This window comes from Chelonia mydas, chromosome 8 (assembly GCF_015237465.2).
Source record: "Chelonia mydas isolate rCheMyd1 chromosome 8, rCheMyd1.pri.v2, whole genome shotgun sequence".
Classification (NCBI taxonomy): Eukaryota; Metazoa; Chordata; order Testudines; family Cheloniidae; genus Chelonia; species Chelonia mydas.
The window spans coordinates 77,107,437-77,127,816 of NC_057854.1; the positions used below are offsets into that span (position 1 = coordinate 77,107,437).

General features: G+C 40.7%; 1 protein-coding gene across 2 annotated transcripts in view; it reads left to right on the forward strand.

The window, feature by feature from the left end:
• Window positions 1–20,380, forward strand: part of COL24A1 (collagen type XXIV alpha 1 chain) — a 235,788-nt gene that overhangs the window by 128,465 nt on the left and 86,943 nt on the right. For both annotated transcript variants that reach the window (XM_037906297.2, XM_043552998.1), the window contains exons 23-24: window positions 1,259–1,312; window positions 3,358–3,402. In XM_037906297.2, the coding sequence (XP_037762225.1) occupies window positions 1,259–1,312; window positions 3,358–3,402 (99 nt within the window). The remainder of the gene's footprint in view (window positions 1–1,258; window positions 1,313–3,357; window positions 3,403–20,380) is intronic.

Sequence of the window (20,380 nt, forward strand, 5' to 3'; positions counted from 1 at the left end):
TACAGAGTACCCACCCTGTACACGCTTGTGCAGCAGCCATGCTTTCACTGTGCACCAAGGAGCTCCACGATGTATTTTACTTGCAGCTGCTAACTGCAAATGGCATGGGTAATTGTGTTCGGCATTTTGCAGTCCCAAGTGTGATATAATCCTCAGCATATGCCATGTTATCTCCATAACTTGCAGTGACGTACTGTACTTTTGCAGTATCATGGTGTATTTCTAGAAAAACAAGACGGTCCTTTTAAAATACAGTTGTTCTGAAAACCTTTACATTTGGATAAGCAGTCTTAATTGAAATTTGGGGACATTCAACAGAAGTGTGGTAAATAAAGCTGCCATCGCTTAGGGAGACTAACGTGTCACTGCAGTTATGTGACTGTGCTGGGCTAAGATTTCTAGGCTGCAAGTTATTCTGAGGAGGAAATAAAACATATTTGAAAAAAATAAATGGCACAATAAAAATAAGACTGTCCTTGGCACAATTAAAGTTTTACAAATAGCCAAGTGAAAATTCAGAAGAAGAATCCCCTTTTTGTCTTTCTGTGCCTTTTTGTTTTGTGCGATGGCAGCAGCTTGAGCGGGTCACAGTAAAAGGCTTCTAAAGGCCTCCTCATCTGTGGTCTCTCAGTCTGATTAATGGTACCATACTTCTCCTCAGCTAACAATATGCTACAATTAAGTAGTTATAGCAGCAGGATTTGTCAACAAGTATAATCATCGAACCAAAGGTAAAACCACTCAGGAGCTGAAATTTACAATACTCCTTCTGAGCAAAGGAGAGAAGAAATTTGAGCTGATTCTGTCTGATAGAGAAAAGAGAGTTGGAACACCTGTCATTAAATTCTCTGGTAGTATTACTCCCCCTGCTTCAGTGGTGTTATGACAGCAGTGACTTAGCTCCTTTCTGTTCTTTGCCACCTTAATGGTCTCTTATAACTGAAATTGAAGTGGATGTTACATCCTTGGGTTTTGATGAATTTTCTCTAATAAACCATTGGCTGTTGTAAAAGTTGATACAGGTTTTGTTGATTGTACTGTATTTTCTTTTATATTCAATAGCATATTTTCAGAAAAGTGGCTGTAAAATGCACGGTACAATAAAGTTAGTAGACAGTATATTATATTTAAACATTTAATACAGTTAATGAAATCTCTTTGAGAGAGACCCTTTGATAAATAGAGAAATTAGGAAATGGAGATATATTTTTTGTAAAAGTCAAATATTAGAAATCTTTAATTTTGTTTATTATTTTAGGGAAGGCCAGGTCGGAAAGGGTATGCAGGTGAACCTGGATCAGAAGGCTTGAAGGTAATACTACTGGGTTTTATATATGAAAATGGAATATAGTTTGAGTCAGTGGTGCTGGAACTGGGGGTGCTGCCACACACCCTCCCTTGAAGTAGTTAGTAATAACAAACACCAAATACATGGTTTCCATCAACAGCTCCCCCTACTATAAAAATTGTTCAAGCACCCCTGGTTAGAGTGCCCGCAGACGTACGTATGTGCTTGTGCGAGAGAGATACATTGTAACAGGGTTTCCAATAGGACTAAAGGAAATTGGGCTCAACACTCCTGTTCCAGTACAGCTGCTCCCTATTTGGGCCAATTAAGAGGGCAAGGCACCATCTGGGAAACATAAGAGGCCTGAGAGTGAGTTAAGGGGGTTAGAGAAGACTGGTTCAGTCAGGAAGAATAATTCCTAGGAGAGGACTGAAAGCAGGAGAGCAGCAAGGGTTTTGCTGGCAGGTTTCCCCAAGCCAGGATTGGAGAGGGAAGGAGCAGCAGATGGAGATGCTTGCTGGATCCAGAGGGCTGAAGGGAGGGGAGCAGTAGAGGGCCTTACCTGCTGGTGCTGGCATCTCCTTGCTGGGGAGCTGGGTCTCAGAGGAATCAGATGAGGCTTTCAGCGGAGAGGCTGTGGGAGTTGCCACTGGGAAGAGGGGGATTGTGCCCTAGAAGGAAGGGCTCGGGTGGCAGTCCTGGTGGTGGGACAGAGAACAACTGATAAAGAGTCTGGGTCTATTGGAAGACACTGGGATGGTGAGAAAGGAGCTGGGTTTTTAAGATTACATGAACAGGGATGATGTGAACTATGTTGTGTGACTTGGGATGTTTGCACTGTGTTTTGGTTAACAAACTGTGATGGACTTGAGGACATGCTTGTATTGGACTTACTGTGAATTCAAGAGGAAAACTGAGGTGTGGGACCACTTGCAGATTGGCCCTGTGGCCACAAGGGGCACCTGAGAGGAGGCCACTCATTGACCTACATCTAGCCAGTGAATCTGCTTACTTGCAGGCTCCTCAGTTGGGAGAACAAAGAATACTCCCAACAGGATTGGGGGACATGAATGGCACCTGCTGTCCCTCCATATGGCTCAGAGGGGAAGATAAGTGGCAATTTGAGGAGGGTTAGTATGAATGTTGGGGACATAGGAGTGTGGAGGCAGGAAGAAAGGAGAGGATTGGAGTATGTGCAGGGGAAGGCTGGTGTGAGCTCAGTCACTTTGCATTTAAAGGACTTCCATGGCACTGATGCTGCAGCTACTTGCACACCGATGCTCTAGCTGCAGGGAAGCCCAATGCCTCACAGCTGAGCCACCATAACAGCAAGTGCTCTTCAAATCAGTATTTGATGGGACAACAGGGCTGATACTGCCACTTATGTAGTGTTAGCAAGATAATTAATACAGTGACATTCTCTTGTAAAGTTCTGCTGTAAAATACATCAGTGTAAATCCACCATGACTCCATGGAGTTCTATGGATTTGCAAGACTTACAGTGTAATAAGTGGGAGCAGAATTTCTTCTCTAATACTCCTATCTCTTTCTAATGTAGCATTTTGGAAGAGTAACCTGAGTTTTTTAGAATTTTTTTCCAGCTGTTGTATAGAGTAGGGTGTCTCGCAAAACCATCATAAATGTGGAACAGTGCAAATTTGGAAAAGAAATCGAAGAGTTAAATATCTGAGTAATATTATTATACTTTATGCAGATAATTGCCCTATATGGTGTATTGTCAAATTGATATAAATAAGTTAACAGACTATTTACAAATAACATTTGCTTTTAGAAGTGGTTATGAACTAATAAAGAGAATTATATAGTGTATTTATATTTAAGTTCCATTTGACAAAAGGAAGATATGAATGTAAGAGGGGGATTAAAAAGAGAACCAAAGAATACCTGATCATACAGGCAAAACCATTGTTTTTGTTTAATTTGTATAATTTTACTGCTTAGGTTTTATATAGAAAATGAAACACAAAAAGGGAATTTGGGAAAATGGAGAAGTGTAAAACACCCTCCTGCAAGAAGCGAAATATATAATCTGTTTTCTGCATTAACAGGGAGAACCAGGAGATCAAGGAAACCTTGGAAAAACTGGTGAAGCAGTAAGCTTAAATGCTCTTTCTAGATTTTTTTTTTTTTTTTACAAGTTATTTTGAGAGCTGTATGTTGCAGTAATTCTGTTTGACTTAAATCGTTTTAAAACCATGTTTTCTGGTTATACAGTGAGCTCTGCTTTCTCCTTTGGAGTGCACCTCTCCAGTATCAGGCCTGGCTTCCTGCAGTCCAGGAAGACTGCATCTCTGGGCTACAGCCCCCATGTTTTCCAGCCATGTTAACACAAGAGGCCCTGTTTGGCATTTGGAAACCTTTTTCCTCCAGGAGCCTGTGGCAGTAGCTGATTATAGTGACTCAAAAACAGCATATTCAAATCAAAGCAATATTTACTCACCCAAAGGCACGTAGCACACAGCAGTGGATAAAAACAAAAAGGCCGCTACACCTATTTTCCCGTTACCTAAGCTTTAAATCTTTTTTCTCATTAGCTTTTGGAGAGTTCCTCTCAGCCAGTTACCCCCATCTCTAAGCTGGGATGACAGCCTGCTTGCTGCAGTTTCTGTCTCTCTGTGTGCCTGTCATTCTTCTTCCTGGGCAGCTGACAGCCCACTCAATCTGTCCTCTTCCCTAGGCTCAGGTCTGGGAAGAATACATTTGCCCTCATAGTTGGAGCCAGGCTGGAAGGATTCTCCAATTAATAGCTTCCCTATTGTTTCCTCAAGGGCCTATAGTATTTTCTGGACTGTATCTTAACTTTGCCATTGTTTTGCTTCCCATTTCATTCCCCTGCTTCCTTTGATTTAACTCCTTGCACTCAGACAGGATAATATCCCACATGTAAACTGAGGTGCATGTGATATTTTTTAAAAAATGTTTCCCTCACTTTCCACACCATGGAATTATGTCTAAAGGGTGCTTCAGAATCACTCCTGTTAATAAGTCCCTAATTAGATTGCCTTTTGATTGAATGTAGTTTGTAATCTGGCATTTTACCAGTTTGAGTTCATTTTAATGGGTAAACTGAAAACTACAGATTAAGGGCCTGATTCAAAACTCATTCAAGTCAATGAAGAGACAGTTAACATAGTGATGATAAATATACGCCTTCATATGTAGTCTTCCTTTAGTTTTTTCCAGCTAATTATTTGTGAAGTGTACTGGCAGTGGTTCACCACTGTCTGAGATATTTGCTTTATATTTCTCTCAACCATTTTCTGTAAAGTGCTTTGAAAAACTTCTGTAGGTTGTGTGGGTGAAAATCGCCTTCTGGGAACTCCAGACAAACTCAAATGTTTGACAGGTTTCAGAGTAACAGCCGTGTTAGTCTGTATTCGCAAAAAGAAAAGGAGTACTTGTGGCACCTTAGAGACTAACCAATTTATTTGAGCATAAGCTTTCGTGAGCTACAGCTCACTTCATCGGATGCATACTGTGGAAAGTACAGAAGATCTTTTTATACACACAAACCATGAAAAAATGGGTGTTTACCACTACAAAAGGTTTTCTCTCCCCCCACCCCACTCTCCTGCTGGTAATAGCTTATCTAAAGTGACAGGTTTCAGAGTAACAGCCGTGTTAAACACCGATTTTTTTTTCATGGTTTGTGTGTATAAAAAGATCTTCTGTACTTTCCACAGTATGCATCCGATGAAGTAAGCTGTAGCTCACGAAAGCTTATGCTCAAATAAATTGGTTAGTCTCTAAGGTGCCACAAGTACTCCTTTTCAAATGTTTGAGCAATTGGGAAAACTTTCAGAACAGCTTATCAGTCATACCCAAGTCTGTGGAGGGCTCTTGGGACTGAATCCTCCTAGAAGGAGGACCGGGGGTATGGCTCATGGGACTGTCCACTGAATCAAGATTTATTTATTTTTTTAAAATGCTCAGGCAGGTCCAGCTTAAGTCACTTGGCCCGCTTTGAAAATAAACCTGCACATCGTATATCATATCTATTGATAAACTGTAGTGCCAATTGCTTGACGATACTTTGGTTTGTTATGAGATATACTTGAGACCAAATAACCAGTGTCAGTCAGGTTTATTACTGTAGTACAGGACAAAGGTTCTGGGCAATGCCAGTCTCCAAGAAGCCATCTTGTGCACCAATGTTAGATTCGCCTTATGCAGAAGGTGTGCACCCCAAAGTTACAATTTCAGCTGGTATTAGTTAAACAATGATTTCACAGGTTTACACATCATTAAAATCCAACCCATCCATTTGTCCTAGTTCCTTAACTTGTTGTTCTGTTCCTTTTTTATCTATCTTATGGATACTAGCTTTCCAGGTACTGGTCCATGAAGGTACCTCCCTAGTTTGTACTAAGATATAGACCAAATTAATCTTAATGTTTACAAGTTTCCTATCTGCTTATGCAAATGCTTGTTTCAGCAAATGCAAAGAGTTATGGGATACTTAGCTTAAGTGAATAGAATTATGGTATAGGCCAGTTTAGTCTATCACTGTTATAATTGTGCTTAATGTTCTTGGCACTTAATGCATGCGCATATATATTACATTTATTAATATCTGATAGTCAACATATCTAAAAAAAAAAAAATATATACCAGTAACAGCTTGATCCCAGAACTACTTCAACAGTTTATAAATATCAAAACCATTGGCTGGCTGACTAAGTTAAAAAGCAGTTTGAAAGGGCTGTGTGTATTTTGTAAATGATGGTAAGTTATCTGTGCAAAGATGGGAGAGAATTGGTTGCTGATGTAATAGGTGGGGGTGCATATTTATGATTGAAATGAGCAAGGTCTCTTCTCAGGGGGAGATTCAGAGATGAATGTTTACTGAAACTTAATAGCTATGTGACCAAGTGGAGTCAGGTCTGCTACCCACATTACCAGCATTGCTATGCCAATATACACTTATTTCATTTTTTTTCCCCCATCAGACTGCAGAACATAGCCTTTCTTACACACACAAGTTTTTAAGTTGTCTTTTAGACTAAGATCATCTGGACAGGGACTTACTCTATGTTTGTGTAGTGCCAAGTACAATGGGGCCCTATCTGATCTATGCCTCCAAGCACTTCCACAGTATTAATACTAATAATATTTAGCAAAGACACACCAGTGAATTCCTTCATTTTGCTTGCCTCCTTCCTGAACTTTTAAAATTCACCTGATTATAGGGATATTGGTTTTTGAATTCAGAGAGAAGAACATTGAAAATCCCAGCCACTAAATATGTGGTATACTGGAACAGATGAAATAATTTGTTTTGTATTACAGTTGTGCCCAAAAGCCCCAATCAGGATAATGCAAAAAATTGTAAAAAGAAACAGTCCCTATCCAAAGATCTTGAAATCAATTGGTTAGGCACCTAAAAAACTTTGAAGATCTATCTGGGCTTTAGGGTACGTCTACACTGCAATGAAACACCTATAGCAGGCCACAGAACCTCACCCACTCACTCTTGTAATAGACCCATAACCTCTGGCTGAGTTACTGATGTCCTCAAATCATGATTTTAAAGACTTCAAGTTACAGAGAATCCACCCTTTACTCTAATTGAAACTTGTAAGTGTCCTGTGCCCCATGCTGCAGAGGAAAGTGGGGGAAAAAAACCCAGGGTCTCTGGCAATTGTTCAGGCTTGAGCTGGGGCCCAAGCTCTGGGACCCCACAAGGGGGAAAGGTGCCCAAGCTCTGGGACCCCACACGGGGAAAGGGTGACAGCCCGGGCTCCAGCCCGAGCCCAAATGTCCACACTGCAGTTTTATAGTCCTACAGCCCGACCCTTGCAAGCCCCAGTCAGCTGTCATGGGCAAGCCCTGAGTGTTATATTGCAGTACAGACATACCCTTACAGTCTAATCAGACAATACAATGGGTGGAAGAAAGGGGATATACAAGCAAAGTGATCAGGGGAATGGCAGCCACAAACCTTGTTAGGGGCTGTACTTGGCATATGATGATTTGATTATTTTTTCTCTTAGTTTATTGCTCTTGCCTATTTACTTTTTTGCCTATCTTTCTTTTTTTTTAAATGAACTTCATTGACTCCCCTTTTCATCCAAGATTACATACATACTTATAAACATATATACGTATATACTTATAAACCTGCAACTGAAGTGAACAAAGTTGTTATACTACATGGGGGAAAATATAATAATCTCAAAATAAAAGCATGCAAATTCTCTGCCTATGTTATCAAAAGTTTTTTTTAACATAACTTTAGTTAGTTAATTAACAAACTACATGAGGAGTCCACCTTATTAAAAGTACTAATTTAATGGTTGTCACCTTTTTTTATTCTCCTGTCCCCTGGTTCCAGCTGGCTCTCTTGGTTGGTTTTTTTGTTTTGTTTTTAAGCTGATGGAACTATAGCTTTTGGCCAAGGCATCAAAAGGATTACTCTCCAGCGAACAGCTTTCTCAGGGTAAGCCCTGCTGAACACAAGCTTGAGCCTGCATGGGTACACAAGAGGGTTGAACGTGAGCAAGACACAGCTACCTGGAGGGATTCTAAGCATGGTGTTTTGTTATTCATGATCCAGTAAGATGAAATATGCTGGGGACTCAGGCACTGTGTGGTTAATGGTCCAGCAAGAACATCTGCCTGGCATATATTAAGGGGCACTGAGCTGCTGACTTTTTGGGAGCTGTAGCAAGCATTTCTATCTACATGATTGGCGCAAATGACAGCTTCTGCTCTCGGTCCCTCTAAGGTCAGCTTTTCCATACACTCAACTGGAGAAGATCTCCAGCTGGTTATCCTGAAATGGTGAAAATGCTCGCTGTGCACATAAGCCCTTATCTAGATTCGGTGGGACTGTTCATAGAATTAGACACAGGCTTCTTGCTGGATCAGGGCTATCATTTCCATGTACAGGATTGCACTTAGACTATTAGTACTTGGCTATACCCTGGGTCCCTCAACACACTCCCTTCCCCCTACTCCCATGTTCCTTCAGTGTGGACGTACAGTGGAATTTTCCAAAGTGCCTGTGTGACTCAGGTGCAAAACACCTTTGGAAAGTCAAAGCTTATCTGAATTTGAGCACAGTTCATATTTTTTCTCTTTACCCAGAATTCTCTCTCCAAGGCTGCTGAGCAAAAGCTGGGTTGCCAGAGCTTAGCACTTTGCCTCTGTGCACCTCCTTCAACAGTATTCAGCTGCCTGCTGGATTTAGCTCTATGTACTTTAGCAGCTATAATATTCATGAACTATATGAAATAAAAAGTAAATAGAAAAGTTCTTAAAACCAGCCTATTTTCTCAACTTCTCATGAATCATGGTGCCAACTATTCTTCTGCTGGAACTTGAACTGCTTAAGAATGTTTTTAAATGTAGGAGATTTTCACCATTTTCTGTATTTAAAATTCCTTCCGTTCCTCTCTGCATGTTTGTGGATAGCTATCTGAGGCACCTATGGATGCTTACCCTAGAATCACATAAGCTCCTTTTGCTAAAACACTCGTAACTATATACTGCAATTTTTCTTGAGGGGAGAATATTATTTGTCTAATACATGCTGTTGTAATGGGCCCATATCAATCCTTGACCAAAAAAGTAACCAAAGGAAAGCTTAAAATCAGAGTGATGTACTGTACAGAATCGTTTATCAACTACTTTCATCAGGATCAAAATTCCATAGTTAAGGCAAATGTAACCAGATTTAAAAAGTGGTTGCAGAGATGAAGGAAAGACATACCGTAATATTAATAAGGCATTGCTTTGGATTTGGTTCAAAGTTGACATCAGAACACAGAATTGTCAAACACTGGATGAGACCAACTGATCCATATAATCTAAAAAGTGATGCCTCAGAAGATGATGAAACACTACATCCCCACAATGGAGCTAGCTCATTGTACAATATAATATAAAAATAAAAAATTCTTCCTGACGCCCGTATGATTGTGCCCAAAGAGAACAAGAACAAAAAGGTACTTGGCTGGGATGGCTGAGTTCTGTATGATCCAAATAAGAATAAAGGAAACTGAAACGCTGCTGTGATGAAGCCTTGAACAAAGCTATTGTCAGCATATTGTCTTGTAGTATAAAACCTGTCAGCTGTTCAAAGTAGGGATGATTTTAACGTAAAAGCTGCATCTGTTTCACCTTGGTTTATATGGTGAGGTTCCATTTTTGGCTGGTGTGGTTTGGTTGAGCAGAATCAGAAACTGACGTGTTTTGATAGATCTCTTTGCTGATGAGATAATCATCTGCTATGGAATCAATAGATCCATTTAGACAGTGGTTGGTTAATTTAATAAGGGACACCAGCCAGAGTAAATTTACAATACCAGTGAGAGAGAATCTTTTGGAAAGCATCCCAAAAGAAACACTGGCTACAACTACTGAGAAAATTGCCTCTGGGTGAGGAGGAAAAAAAAATCTCACTGTGCTGGCATGTGGGTTTCATATGCTTAAATTATTGGTGGTTGGCAAATCTTTGAAACCATGTTGCTTCAAGCACATCAAAACAAATACCACATCTGTGTTGTATAGAGTGCATCCCAGTGCATGGATAACTTCAGACATTTTAAGAAAGTGATTGTTTTTTGGGTTTTGTGCCATAAAACTGAAATTCTCTGAGATTAAAACCGTTGCCTGCTAGGGCTGTGTTATTGTTTAGTAATGCTAGTGTTCATCCAGGCAGTAACAGACTATGAATAGCTGGGGGAAAAATTAATGAACATTTCTCCCTGCCAAAATCACTGCAAAAATTCAGCAAAAACAGAGAAGCTGTTAACAGCACAATGTCGGGTTAGTGTCAAAATGACAAACCAGAGTAAGCAGAGGCATAGAACACAAACCCTTAAAAAATAATCCTAGCACTTCATAAATGACCTGTTAAAGTACATTTAAACAAGTATGCCCAATTGTGGACAGCATTCAGTACCACAGAAGGGAAACTAAGTAGATACAAGTAGTACAAAAACTGGCAACAAGAATAATAAAATACAAGGTCCAGCAAAGAATGTAGGTGACCTTCTGGCTGCAGATGCTAGCTGCACAGCAGGCAGACCTGTAAGAGAAAAGGTCATGCTGCCTTGGGAAGATAAGGCAAGTTGTGCTGTGTGTCTGGAGATGTGGAGTTACTTTTGGGAAGAACTCATGTAAGTAATTTCCCCACCTCCTGCAGAGGCAAAATGTAGCAGGATTGACCCCCATGGAAAGGATGTTTAATTTATGGGGAATGGAAAATTGCAATTCTCTTTGCTAGAGGAAAAGATTAACGGGGCTTTGAGTGAATTTTCAAGATGCTAAATAGACAAAGTTCTTTGAACTATGGTGAAAAGTCTGGACGCGGGGGATGCATAAACAAAAATTGGAAACATCAGGAAAAAGAAAAGCAAACTGAGTAAAACATTTTTCAAAGAAAGGATAGTGAATGTGAGGTCAATACTATGAAGGGCATCAGAAGACACAACTAGCTCCGCCATTCTCAAAAACCTACTTCATAAAGGTTTGAAAAAGAGAGACTATTAAGAATTTATAGAGTAATAATAACAATACTTTGCATTTATATAATGCTTTTCATCTATATTGTAGACCTCAAAGAGTAAAACCCCTCTCAGATCCCACATAACTGACAGTATCCATCAACCACTTAGCCCTCCCCCTCAGGAAAAGCATTGGAAAACAGATAGACATTGTGACATGACCTGAAGGTCAACAAATTCAGGCTCTGGTGTACCAGTTTAAGAAGCAAATTGCAAAGTTGAAGGATTCCTCACTGATAAAGCCCTTAATCAGCTGTTTAGTATCCCACATGGACAGAGAGGTAGTCTTTGAAGTACCCAGCACCCCAAACCATTTATGGTTTGATAGATCAGAACTAGCATCTTAAATAGACTCTCCCAAATGAAGGGGAAGTGAAAGTGATGAAGCACAAGTGTTACATGCTCCATGCAAGAACCACCACTTAACAGAGAGGCCACCACCGTATTCACCAGCTGAAATTTCCAATTGATATAAGGAGGAGCACCACATAGTCCTTTGCAGCAATCCGATCTCAAGATGACAGTAGTGTGAAGCCACTGTGTTAAGTGTTAATTTCAAAAGAAAAGGCCATGTTCAGATTATTAAAACACCATTTGGCCCATACGTCTTTCTTGACCTTCAGAAACATCTCCCTCATCCAATGAAACGCCAAGTTATGAATCTGGAGAAAGAAAAGTTGGCAAGGTACCTTAGCTGAGGGAGCTGGTATCATCACAGATATTTCTTCTGGCTATTTCCCCCAGCCTACCAGCATAATCCATCCAAATCCAGAGGGCTGTTCACACTCATCAAAATCCCAATCCCAGCATGTCACTGAATAAACTGGTCAACCACACCAACCAGATCCAGTAAAGCAGAGACAGAAGTCTTTATTCTCCGCTATGTCTGAGCACAGCCATGAGTGCAGCCTAGTTGTGGCTCCCTGTTCAGTGCTGCCCAAGTGGAGTTGTCCTCTAAATTATGCTGCTGGTATAAGGCCTCTTACACTAGGGGAGAATCAGGTATAATGGAGCTGAGCTCCATCATGCTCCCACCTCCCTCTTGCACTGAGGGGGAGCGGCTGGTATAGGAGGTGGCTACACTATCTCCGGCAGCCCTGCATCAGTGAAGATTCCCCATACATGGGGAATTTTCTGTGAGGAATCACCAGCTGTTTTAAGGCCGTTTTACACTGTGTAAGGCTCGTGTCCTTAGCAGCCAAAGAGCCTAGCCCTGAGTTTGCTCCAGATACTGGAATTGCCTTAGTCCACGCTACCTCATTATCATCCCCCCCTTAAAAGCATCACATACATGTTGGAGGAGTGACAAAATGGAACTCTGCAGTACTTCAGAGAAGAGAGCTATGGGGCACATAGCTTCATAGATCCCAAGGCCAGAAAGGACCATTGCGATCATCTAGTCTGACCTCCTGTACAGCACAGGTCATAGAACTTCCTGAAAATAATCCTTAGAGCATCTATTTTAGAAAAAAATCCAATCTTGATTTAAATGAGCTCTCCATCTGGTCTGCCCTCACAGAGAAGAAAATGAAACCATACAATAGTGAGTCCAACAGTTCCTGCACGAGGGTGTGCTGTCGTCTCAACTGCATCTTGCTCCAAATCCAGGCGATCTTATCTGCAAAACAGAATAAAAACTCCCAGCAAATGCTCAGCTGTGCTACTTGTGGGAGGCAGCATGACATCTACTATTCAGAAGAGATCTGTTAAGTCTTGTTCACCAGATGCTATGCTGGAAATAAAGAACCTCTTTGTTGCATTTTGGACAGCAATGGCATCAGACTTCAAACACTCTTAATGTCACAGTCATTTACACCCAGCATAATGTTTTTACCACCAGTTCTCTAGCTACCTTCCTTTACATGTAGCAGGCTATGTGTATATCAAGGTCACCTGTGAAGATGGAATATGAGAAGAGACATTTGGCAGCTACCTGACCAATGATCATGGAAATGGCATTGTAATGGCTGGGGCATAGGCAGTTGGAACAGTAGTGTCCCCTGGACAGGGATCGAAGGCAGGAGTCAAGACTAGTTACCAAGCCAAGTCAGGAGATACGTATCAAGGTCAAGCGGGGCCAGGATCAATGGCAGGAATCAGGATCAAGACAAGGCAAACGACAGGGTTGGTAGCAGCAGCAAGCTGGAGTCTGCACTGTTGCTCAGACAGCTCTCTGCGGCAGCTTCTTGGTTTAAATAGTTGGTGAGGACCAAACAGGTGTTCACAGGGTTCTGTGTCACTCTGGTGTTTTTGGGCAGTACTTCCTGAGGTGTATAACCCTCCAGTATTTGTTGGATGCTCCTTTAACTGGCTCCCCAGTGGTGATGTGGAAGTATCAGTCATCCAAGGACCCCACAATTACACATTCTAGACCCGTGGATCCTTACAGCCGTTCATAGAGTATATGTATTCATTTTCACCCAATAATGGTGCAGGTGTGAGCATGCTGTTTACTGCTGGTCCCGTGTCAGTCTGCATCTCAAAGTTTAATGCACGTCTTTTGTACACTGATGATTCAGGAAAACATTTTGTTTTTTAACAGGAGTAGTGTCATCACATGGCATCTGGGAAGAAGGTGGAAGAAGACTGACTTCCAACACTTTGCTTATGAGAACGTCCTGCCAGCACTCTGTCATCTTAGATGAGAAACATGGGGTGGAATTTTGGTACATCATACTGGTGTACTCTAGAATAATTACTCTTAATTTACTGTGGTGTTTCTGAAAGCAGAATTTGGCCCATGATATTTGTATCTTTGAGTTGTGGATAAAGCAGTGATGCCAACATGTTTTCTCTTTCTAATATTCAGTTCATTCTGGAGTCTGTCAACTGCACCTTTGAAGGTTCCAGTGAGACTGTAGCTATCTGCTACAAAATCAATACATTTCCCCAGCCGGATGTACATATCCCAAATAAGTAGCCTCAGAGGCTTTTACACAGATTACTTTGATTTACTACCAAATACTATTTCAAAGGACAGAAAATTTTAACAAAACAGAAAGTCAGATCCCAGTGTGTGGAACAGAGGACAAGGGCATCTGCCTTTCTAACCTTGTGCTTCTGAACATAATCATGATTAACGCACCTCTAGATCTTATGTTCCCTTCCTAACATTTTTAGTACAAAGGCTCTGAGGCAGGAAATTGATCTGAAGTTTTAAGGTTGACTGTTAATGCAGATCACTCACCAAAAAGCTTAGACTGCCAAGTGGCATAAGCATAGCAGTGAGATTCAGAAACGGTGATCAAACAGCTGTTTAGTTGTCAGGCGCTGCACATTGGGCAATGTTCTAGTCTACCATCATATTTTTACCTAACTCAGAATGAAGTGCTATCAGCAAGTACATGTAGCACAAGGCATTAAAGGTTTTGGAAAAGACTAAATTCAGTAAGCTGTTCAATTTTCCTCCCTGGGCTCCTGGCGTATGGCATTGTAAAGCAAAGCCAACTCAGTCTGCCTAGTAAAGGATGATGGCATTGTAACATGCTTCAGTATCTCAGGTTGTTCCAAAATCTTGCAGAAACAGTACTGCGTGTGAGTTAGATCTGATCTTGATTAGAGAGAAAGTATGTTATTTCTCAAAAAGAAAAGGAATACTTGTGGCACCTTAGAGACTAACCAATTTATCTGAGCTGTAGCTCACGAAAGCTTATTGTCAAATAAATTTGTTAGTCTCTAAGGTGCCACAAGTACTCCTTTTCTTTTTGCGGATACAGACTAACATGGCTGCTACTCTGAAAACTATGTTATTTCTGTTCTTTTTGAAATTGAGAGAGCTTGGTTGCAGAGTATAGCAACTGCAGCACAATGTTATACAAACAAAGCAAAAAATGGGAAAGCTACAAGAACAAAAAATGGATGAGGAAGGCAGCATTAGAATGAGTGAGGTGTGTGTACATGCAAACTTCTATATTTTCATCATTATTCCTTTCTCCAAGTAAACCAACTTGCTAGGGACTTAGATTCATCTGAGGAAGAATTTTCCCTCTATCTCCTTGCTTTCCCTGCCGTGAAAAGCCTTTCCTAACCCTTACGGAATAAAATATATTATTATTTTTTAAAAAAACAACTTTTTGGTGTTCCCTCTGGAAGGATAAGTAATATGACTCACGTATGTTGTACCTCGCTTACAGTCATACAGGCAGCTCCTGGCAAGTAGTTACTTGGCATTGACAAAGGAAGTGTCTTGGGCCCAGGAGATGACCCCATTAGCTAAATTCCCCTCTTTGTGTAGGAAGTCAGAATTTTCTCAAAACTTTTTCCATTTCAGCTCCTTTTTGTTCCATGTTCACAGTGGTCTGGAGAGAGGACAGCCTTTAAAACTAATTGTCTGCACTCTGCATTAGTGCTGATCAGATTTGGGCTTCATTTCAGGGTCTTTACCTTCATCTTCAAAACTCTGAATGAACTCAGATTCATTTATCCATTGGATCCAAAGGATCTGCATTTTGGTGCTACCTCTGGAGCAATCAGGAGTGATGCCATGACTCAGAGAGTCACAGTCCTCCTCCTGGCTCCCTTGCTGCTCCGGGGAGGGAGTAAACTGCTCTGAGTCTGTCTGCAGCACAATATTCTGTTCCCCAGAAAGCCAGCACAATGGTGTTAGCGGACAGGCCAAGGTTCCACCCCCTCCTTTGTGCGTTGGGAACAGAGTGGCTTTTTTGAGCATGCTTCTCTTCCCATATTATTAGCTGTGATGTGCATTGCCGTTGCAGGGGTACAGCGGATGCCTTGCTAGCTGGACAACCATTAGGCCTATTTTTTTTTGCAAATAAGCTGCATTACCTTTGTAATTATTAATTTATTTTTGCTGTTGACCATGAAAAATAAGATCAAACTAATCTAAAAACACCAACTCTTATTATGTCTCAAAATGCAGGGCTGCTGAACTTGGTCTGAGACTGGACTTTAGTTTCAAAGGTTGGGGGTGTTTCATAGTAAACGTTGAAAACACAATTCTAGGTATATCAGTATGACATAAAGTAATAGAAGCTCAGGTTTGTAATATGGTTGTTGTTTTGTTAAAATTAACATAGAAAGAAACTGTCTTAAACCCTAGAAATATTCAGTTTAATGTGTTGAAATCTGAATGTTGGTTGGTTTTGTTTGTTTGTTTTTTAAATACTGTACCTAGGTGAGGGAAACTCTTTGCAAAGACTGAAGTTTATAGGCTCTTGAGAAAAGTGTCTGTGTATAAATCCTTACAAGCAGACATAATTATTGCATTGGTACAGGTTAGATCTTATCTTCCAGCTGGGAGGAATGTGCAGATGCAGGGAAAGTTTTCATGGATGAATGGAAAGAAAAGAGTACAATAATATAAAGATTTTCTTATGGCAAGAAAATATTGTATGGTTATTTGTATCATGTCATTAACATTATGTCTTATGAATATGGTGAAATTTTGAATTCTATATGAAATGATGCTTCATTGGAAAATTTTCTTTTGACTTAAAAGTAAATATTAGTCTATATAGCCTGACAGGTAACTGCTTACACATGACTCTTTTGGAACTGGAAGAATATCCGCTTCTCTCTAACCAAGCCTTTTAAAAAATTACTATATACTCTATTTTGCACTAAGTATACAATATGTTTCCAATTATTGCACTGTAGTCCGGTTTCTAACACAAAGCATGTGCTCTGGCAGTATGCTTGGTCTTCCTTACGCATGTGTTAGATGTGGGATCTGGTCTCTGATCCATTTTCCATAAAAATGCTTATGTCAAGGAGGCTTCTATAAAGGGATATTTGTCATTAGAGACTCGTACAGAAATCCTTGCAAATGAAAGTTTATGGCCTAATTTTTTAACAAGGTTTATGGCCGTGATCATTTTTTTCATTCAGTTATTTTCCTTTTTCCTTTCCTCTGTAACACATTCAATTTGATTTTTGGAGTGTACCACTGTGCCAAAAGGGAGTTTATGGGGATGCCAAAGGACTCTGACTTAATACACTACCTTTGGCAGATATTTATCCTCTTCTGTAATAAGCAGAGATGGGCTCAAACCTGTAGTGATCTGGATCCAAACTTTGCAGTTGGCTTCTTTATGTGAGCCAAACTAAAGCCCTGGATCTAAAGAGCCCCATGAACTTTGAGAAAGTTTAGTATGAGATCAAAACTATTTGGCTCAGCCTATTGGTATAAAGATGTTTTTGTTTCTGTAAATAAACATCAGTAAATGTTTTAGTAGGCTCCCTCAGTCCCACTTTGTCTGCCCAGGAGGTTGCCATTTTTTTTCAAAAGAAAACTAACATCATCAAGAATTTTCCTCTTCTTCAATCTCTGCTGGCACCCCCATCATGTTCACCTTAGTCTCTGACTCTCTGATCTCTCTTCTGACCTTTCTCTTCCTTCCCATCCTCCTTGAAAACTCCATTAACCTTCCCATTTTTCAGGCTTGCAACCTCTAGTTTAAAAAAGGGACTCTCCTCCCAGAGATCCCGCTGTGTTCGTACTCCTGTAAGTAGAGACTCTACCTGGATGGCTTCCATTGCTGGTACCAAGAAAGGATCTGCATCCTCTTCACTCAGTTGTCCTCAGTCTTCCAAACCAGATTTGGCAATCAGCGCCAAAACCTGGTACCGCCTCCACTAGGCAGGGCAGATATGAGCTCTGCTCAAGGGGTAACTCATGGCACCGATCCTCTTTCTGGAATGGGAGAAATCAAAGAAATTAGTCATTAGGCCTTCCAACATTTCTAACTCACAAGCCCACATGCCTGATCACCCTGGACAGGCCAGCGGGGCTGACTCTCTGTTGCATCCATGTAGAATTAAGTGCACTATGCCATGAAGCTCAATACTGGCAATGACTCCTCACTGGCACCTTCCGTGCCAGACCTACCAGTACCACAGTCCTGAACAATACCAGCAGACTTGTTAATAACTATTGACGCCAACCTGGCCCCAGTACCAATACCTCTAGCACCTGTATCTCCAGTACTGTTCCTGAAAGGAACCACAGTACATATCCTGACAGAAACACCTCCACAATGTATTACATCAATGGGCAGGAGGATGCCTGCTTATCTCCCTGTGTCAGGAAGCAATCAAGCAGTGCACATGCTACCAGCTTCACAGGATAACTCCCTTGGCCCTTCACTTACCAGGAACAAACAAAGATCTGGTGGATTGCCTCAGCAGACAGTACTCAGCCAACCATGAGTGGTCACTCTATTCTTAAGCCTTTATTCCACTGATGGGGCTCCCTGAGGTAGATCTTGCCTTGTCTTCTGCTCCAGAGCAGATATCAAGGCCAGGGTCATTCCAAGATGTTTTCCTCATCCCCTGGCTTCATTGGCTTCTCTGTGCTTTTCTTCCCATCTCCCAAAGGGTCATAAGGAAGATCAGTCAGGATGTGGCCACAGTGACACTTACAGCCTCTTATTGGGCCAGACATTATTAGCTCACAGACATACTGCATTTGTCCACACAGCCACCGATCTCTCTCCCCAGTCTGCCATATTAAATTTTCCTCCCAGACTCCACTTCCTTACTCTGATTACCTGGAAGTTGGCTGGCTGAGCACAACGGACAGCATTAGAGCCACATAAATCGAAAAGATCCTGTAACAGCACAGTAACCTTTCTAGACGATCAGTCTGCAAATCAAAGTGGAAGAGATTTTTCCATCTGGTCTTCACAACAAGATCTCATCCTGTTGTAAGCTTCTATTACCAAGATCCTGGATAACAGCCCCCAGGTCAAGCTGTTGGGCCCCAACATCAGCTCTGTCAGGGTGTGTTTAGTTTTCATTTCAGGTTGCTACCCTCCCACTCAGACTTACAGTGTTCTCTCATTCCACTGTTTCAAAGTTTCTAAAAGGACTCGTTCACACATATCACCTTCTTAAGGAACCTCCCTCATTTTGAGATTTTAATATAGTTTTTATGGCCTTGTGAAGCCCTTACGCTCTGAACTCTTATCCAAGTGCTTTCTTCGCCAGCTCACACCCCAAACTGCCTCCCTGGGGGCTACAACTTCAGACGCTAGAGTTAGTGAGATTCAAGCACTGATAGCAGACCCTCCTTATACTGTATTCCACAGGGTAATTGAGATGGCCTAACACTGGCTATGATATCAAAATATATTAAACATTGAGATTTCTAATACAGCTCAAATTTCAGGAAAATAGGGAGCAGAGTACAAATCACAAAATCTAGCAGTGATTTTTCACCTGCTGTTTTCTAGTGGCCTTGATTGTGGATTTTATTGAACATATATATATATATATATATATATAACAGAGCATGTTTAAAGGCAGAAATCCCTGAATTTGTTGTTTTGTCACCAGTATAAATCTATTGAGCAATGATTTTGATAGACTGAAATAAAATAATAATTAAATCATAAAAGGAGTAACAGCTATCTGGTGTGTATGAATATTTTTGCTCTTGAAAAACAAACACCTGTTTAAGTGCTAGTTAAAGTTGCTTACTGCTAATTAAACTTGGTTATATTCCTATGTATGTAGAGATAGCAGTTGCCAACTTCTGAATCTTATACACATAATCTGATTTAATGTGTTACAGACATAACACAGTTGAATATTACTACATTACTAGTAACTTTCATATTTCTGCCAGACTTCACAAGCAGTGTCAGTCCAGGGACCAACATGGCTACAACAACACTGCATATTTCATGATCACTTATATGATGTATTCCAGGTGCCTTTTGCTATTTCTTCACTCACCATTTTTTTTAAATGTTCCACTTTTGCTAACCCCATGCTAATCCAGATCTTCAGGGTAGCAAGGAAATTGAGAACATGTTTCCAACAATACTTGTTTTACAATTGCACTGACCCCCTAAAGCAGTTTTCTTCCAGAATTTAATAGTAATCAGAGGTATCCTCATGATGCTTTAATGTGTTCAAAACCTGGAGCGCACATAGCTGCTGACTGATTGTGGCCCATTTGCATGATTTTCCAGTTGGAAACTCTTGGAAGAAATATCTTGTGAATGTAGTAAAGGTGGCTTAAAGGAGTTGTTTTGCACCTTACCAAAAAGAGACAACAGCCAAAAACTTCCACATGTTTATTAACAAGATCCAAAAAGAGTTACAATCGAGGAAACACTCTGAACCATAACTCTCAATCTCCTAAGCACCAAAGGGCAATTATGCTCCCAGCTCCCATTGAAAGTCATTGGGATTGGATCCCTAACTCTAATTTGTGCTATTGAAAATCTGCTGCCTCCAAGTACGTAGCTGGGACCACCAGCTCTGTGCATTTTCTTTTTGAAAAAAAACTTGCAACATCCTCAGAAGACAAGGTGGAATTGAAGGAGTTGAGTCAAGCATTTACTGATAATTATTTACAGAAGCAAAAGGCATCATTATGCCAATACATAGCTGGGACAGCTAATATGTGTAACAAAGGGGCAGCATTCATACATCATTTTTGCCATGTCTACATGCTGTTTTGCAATTTCCTTACTGCTATAAAAATACATTAATCATACATTTGGATCTGTTATTATTTGTTATATTTAGTAAAATACTGAATGTGCATTAATTTTTTTCACTTCATCAAATAGCTCAAAATTGGGATCGT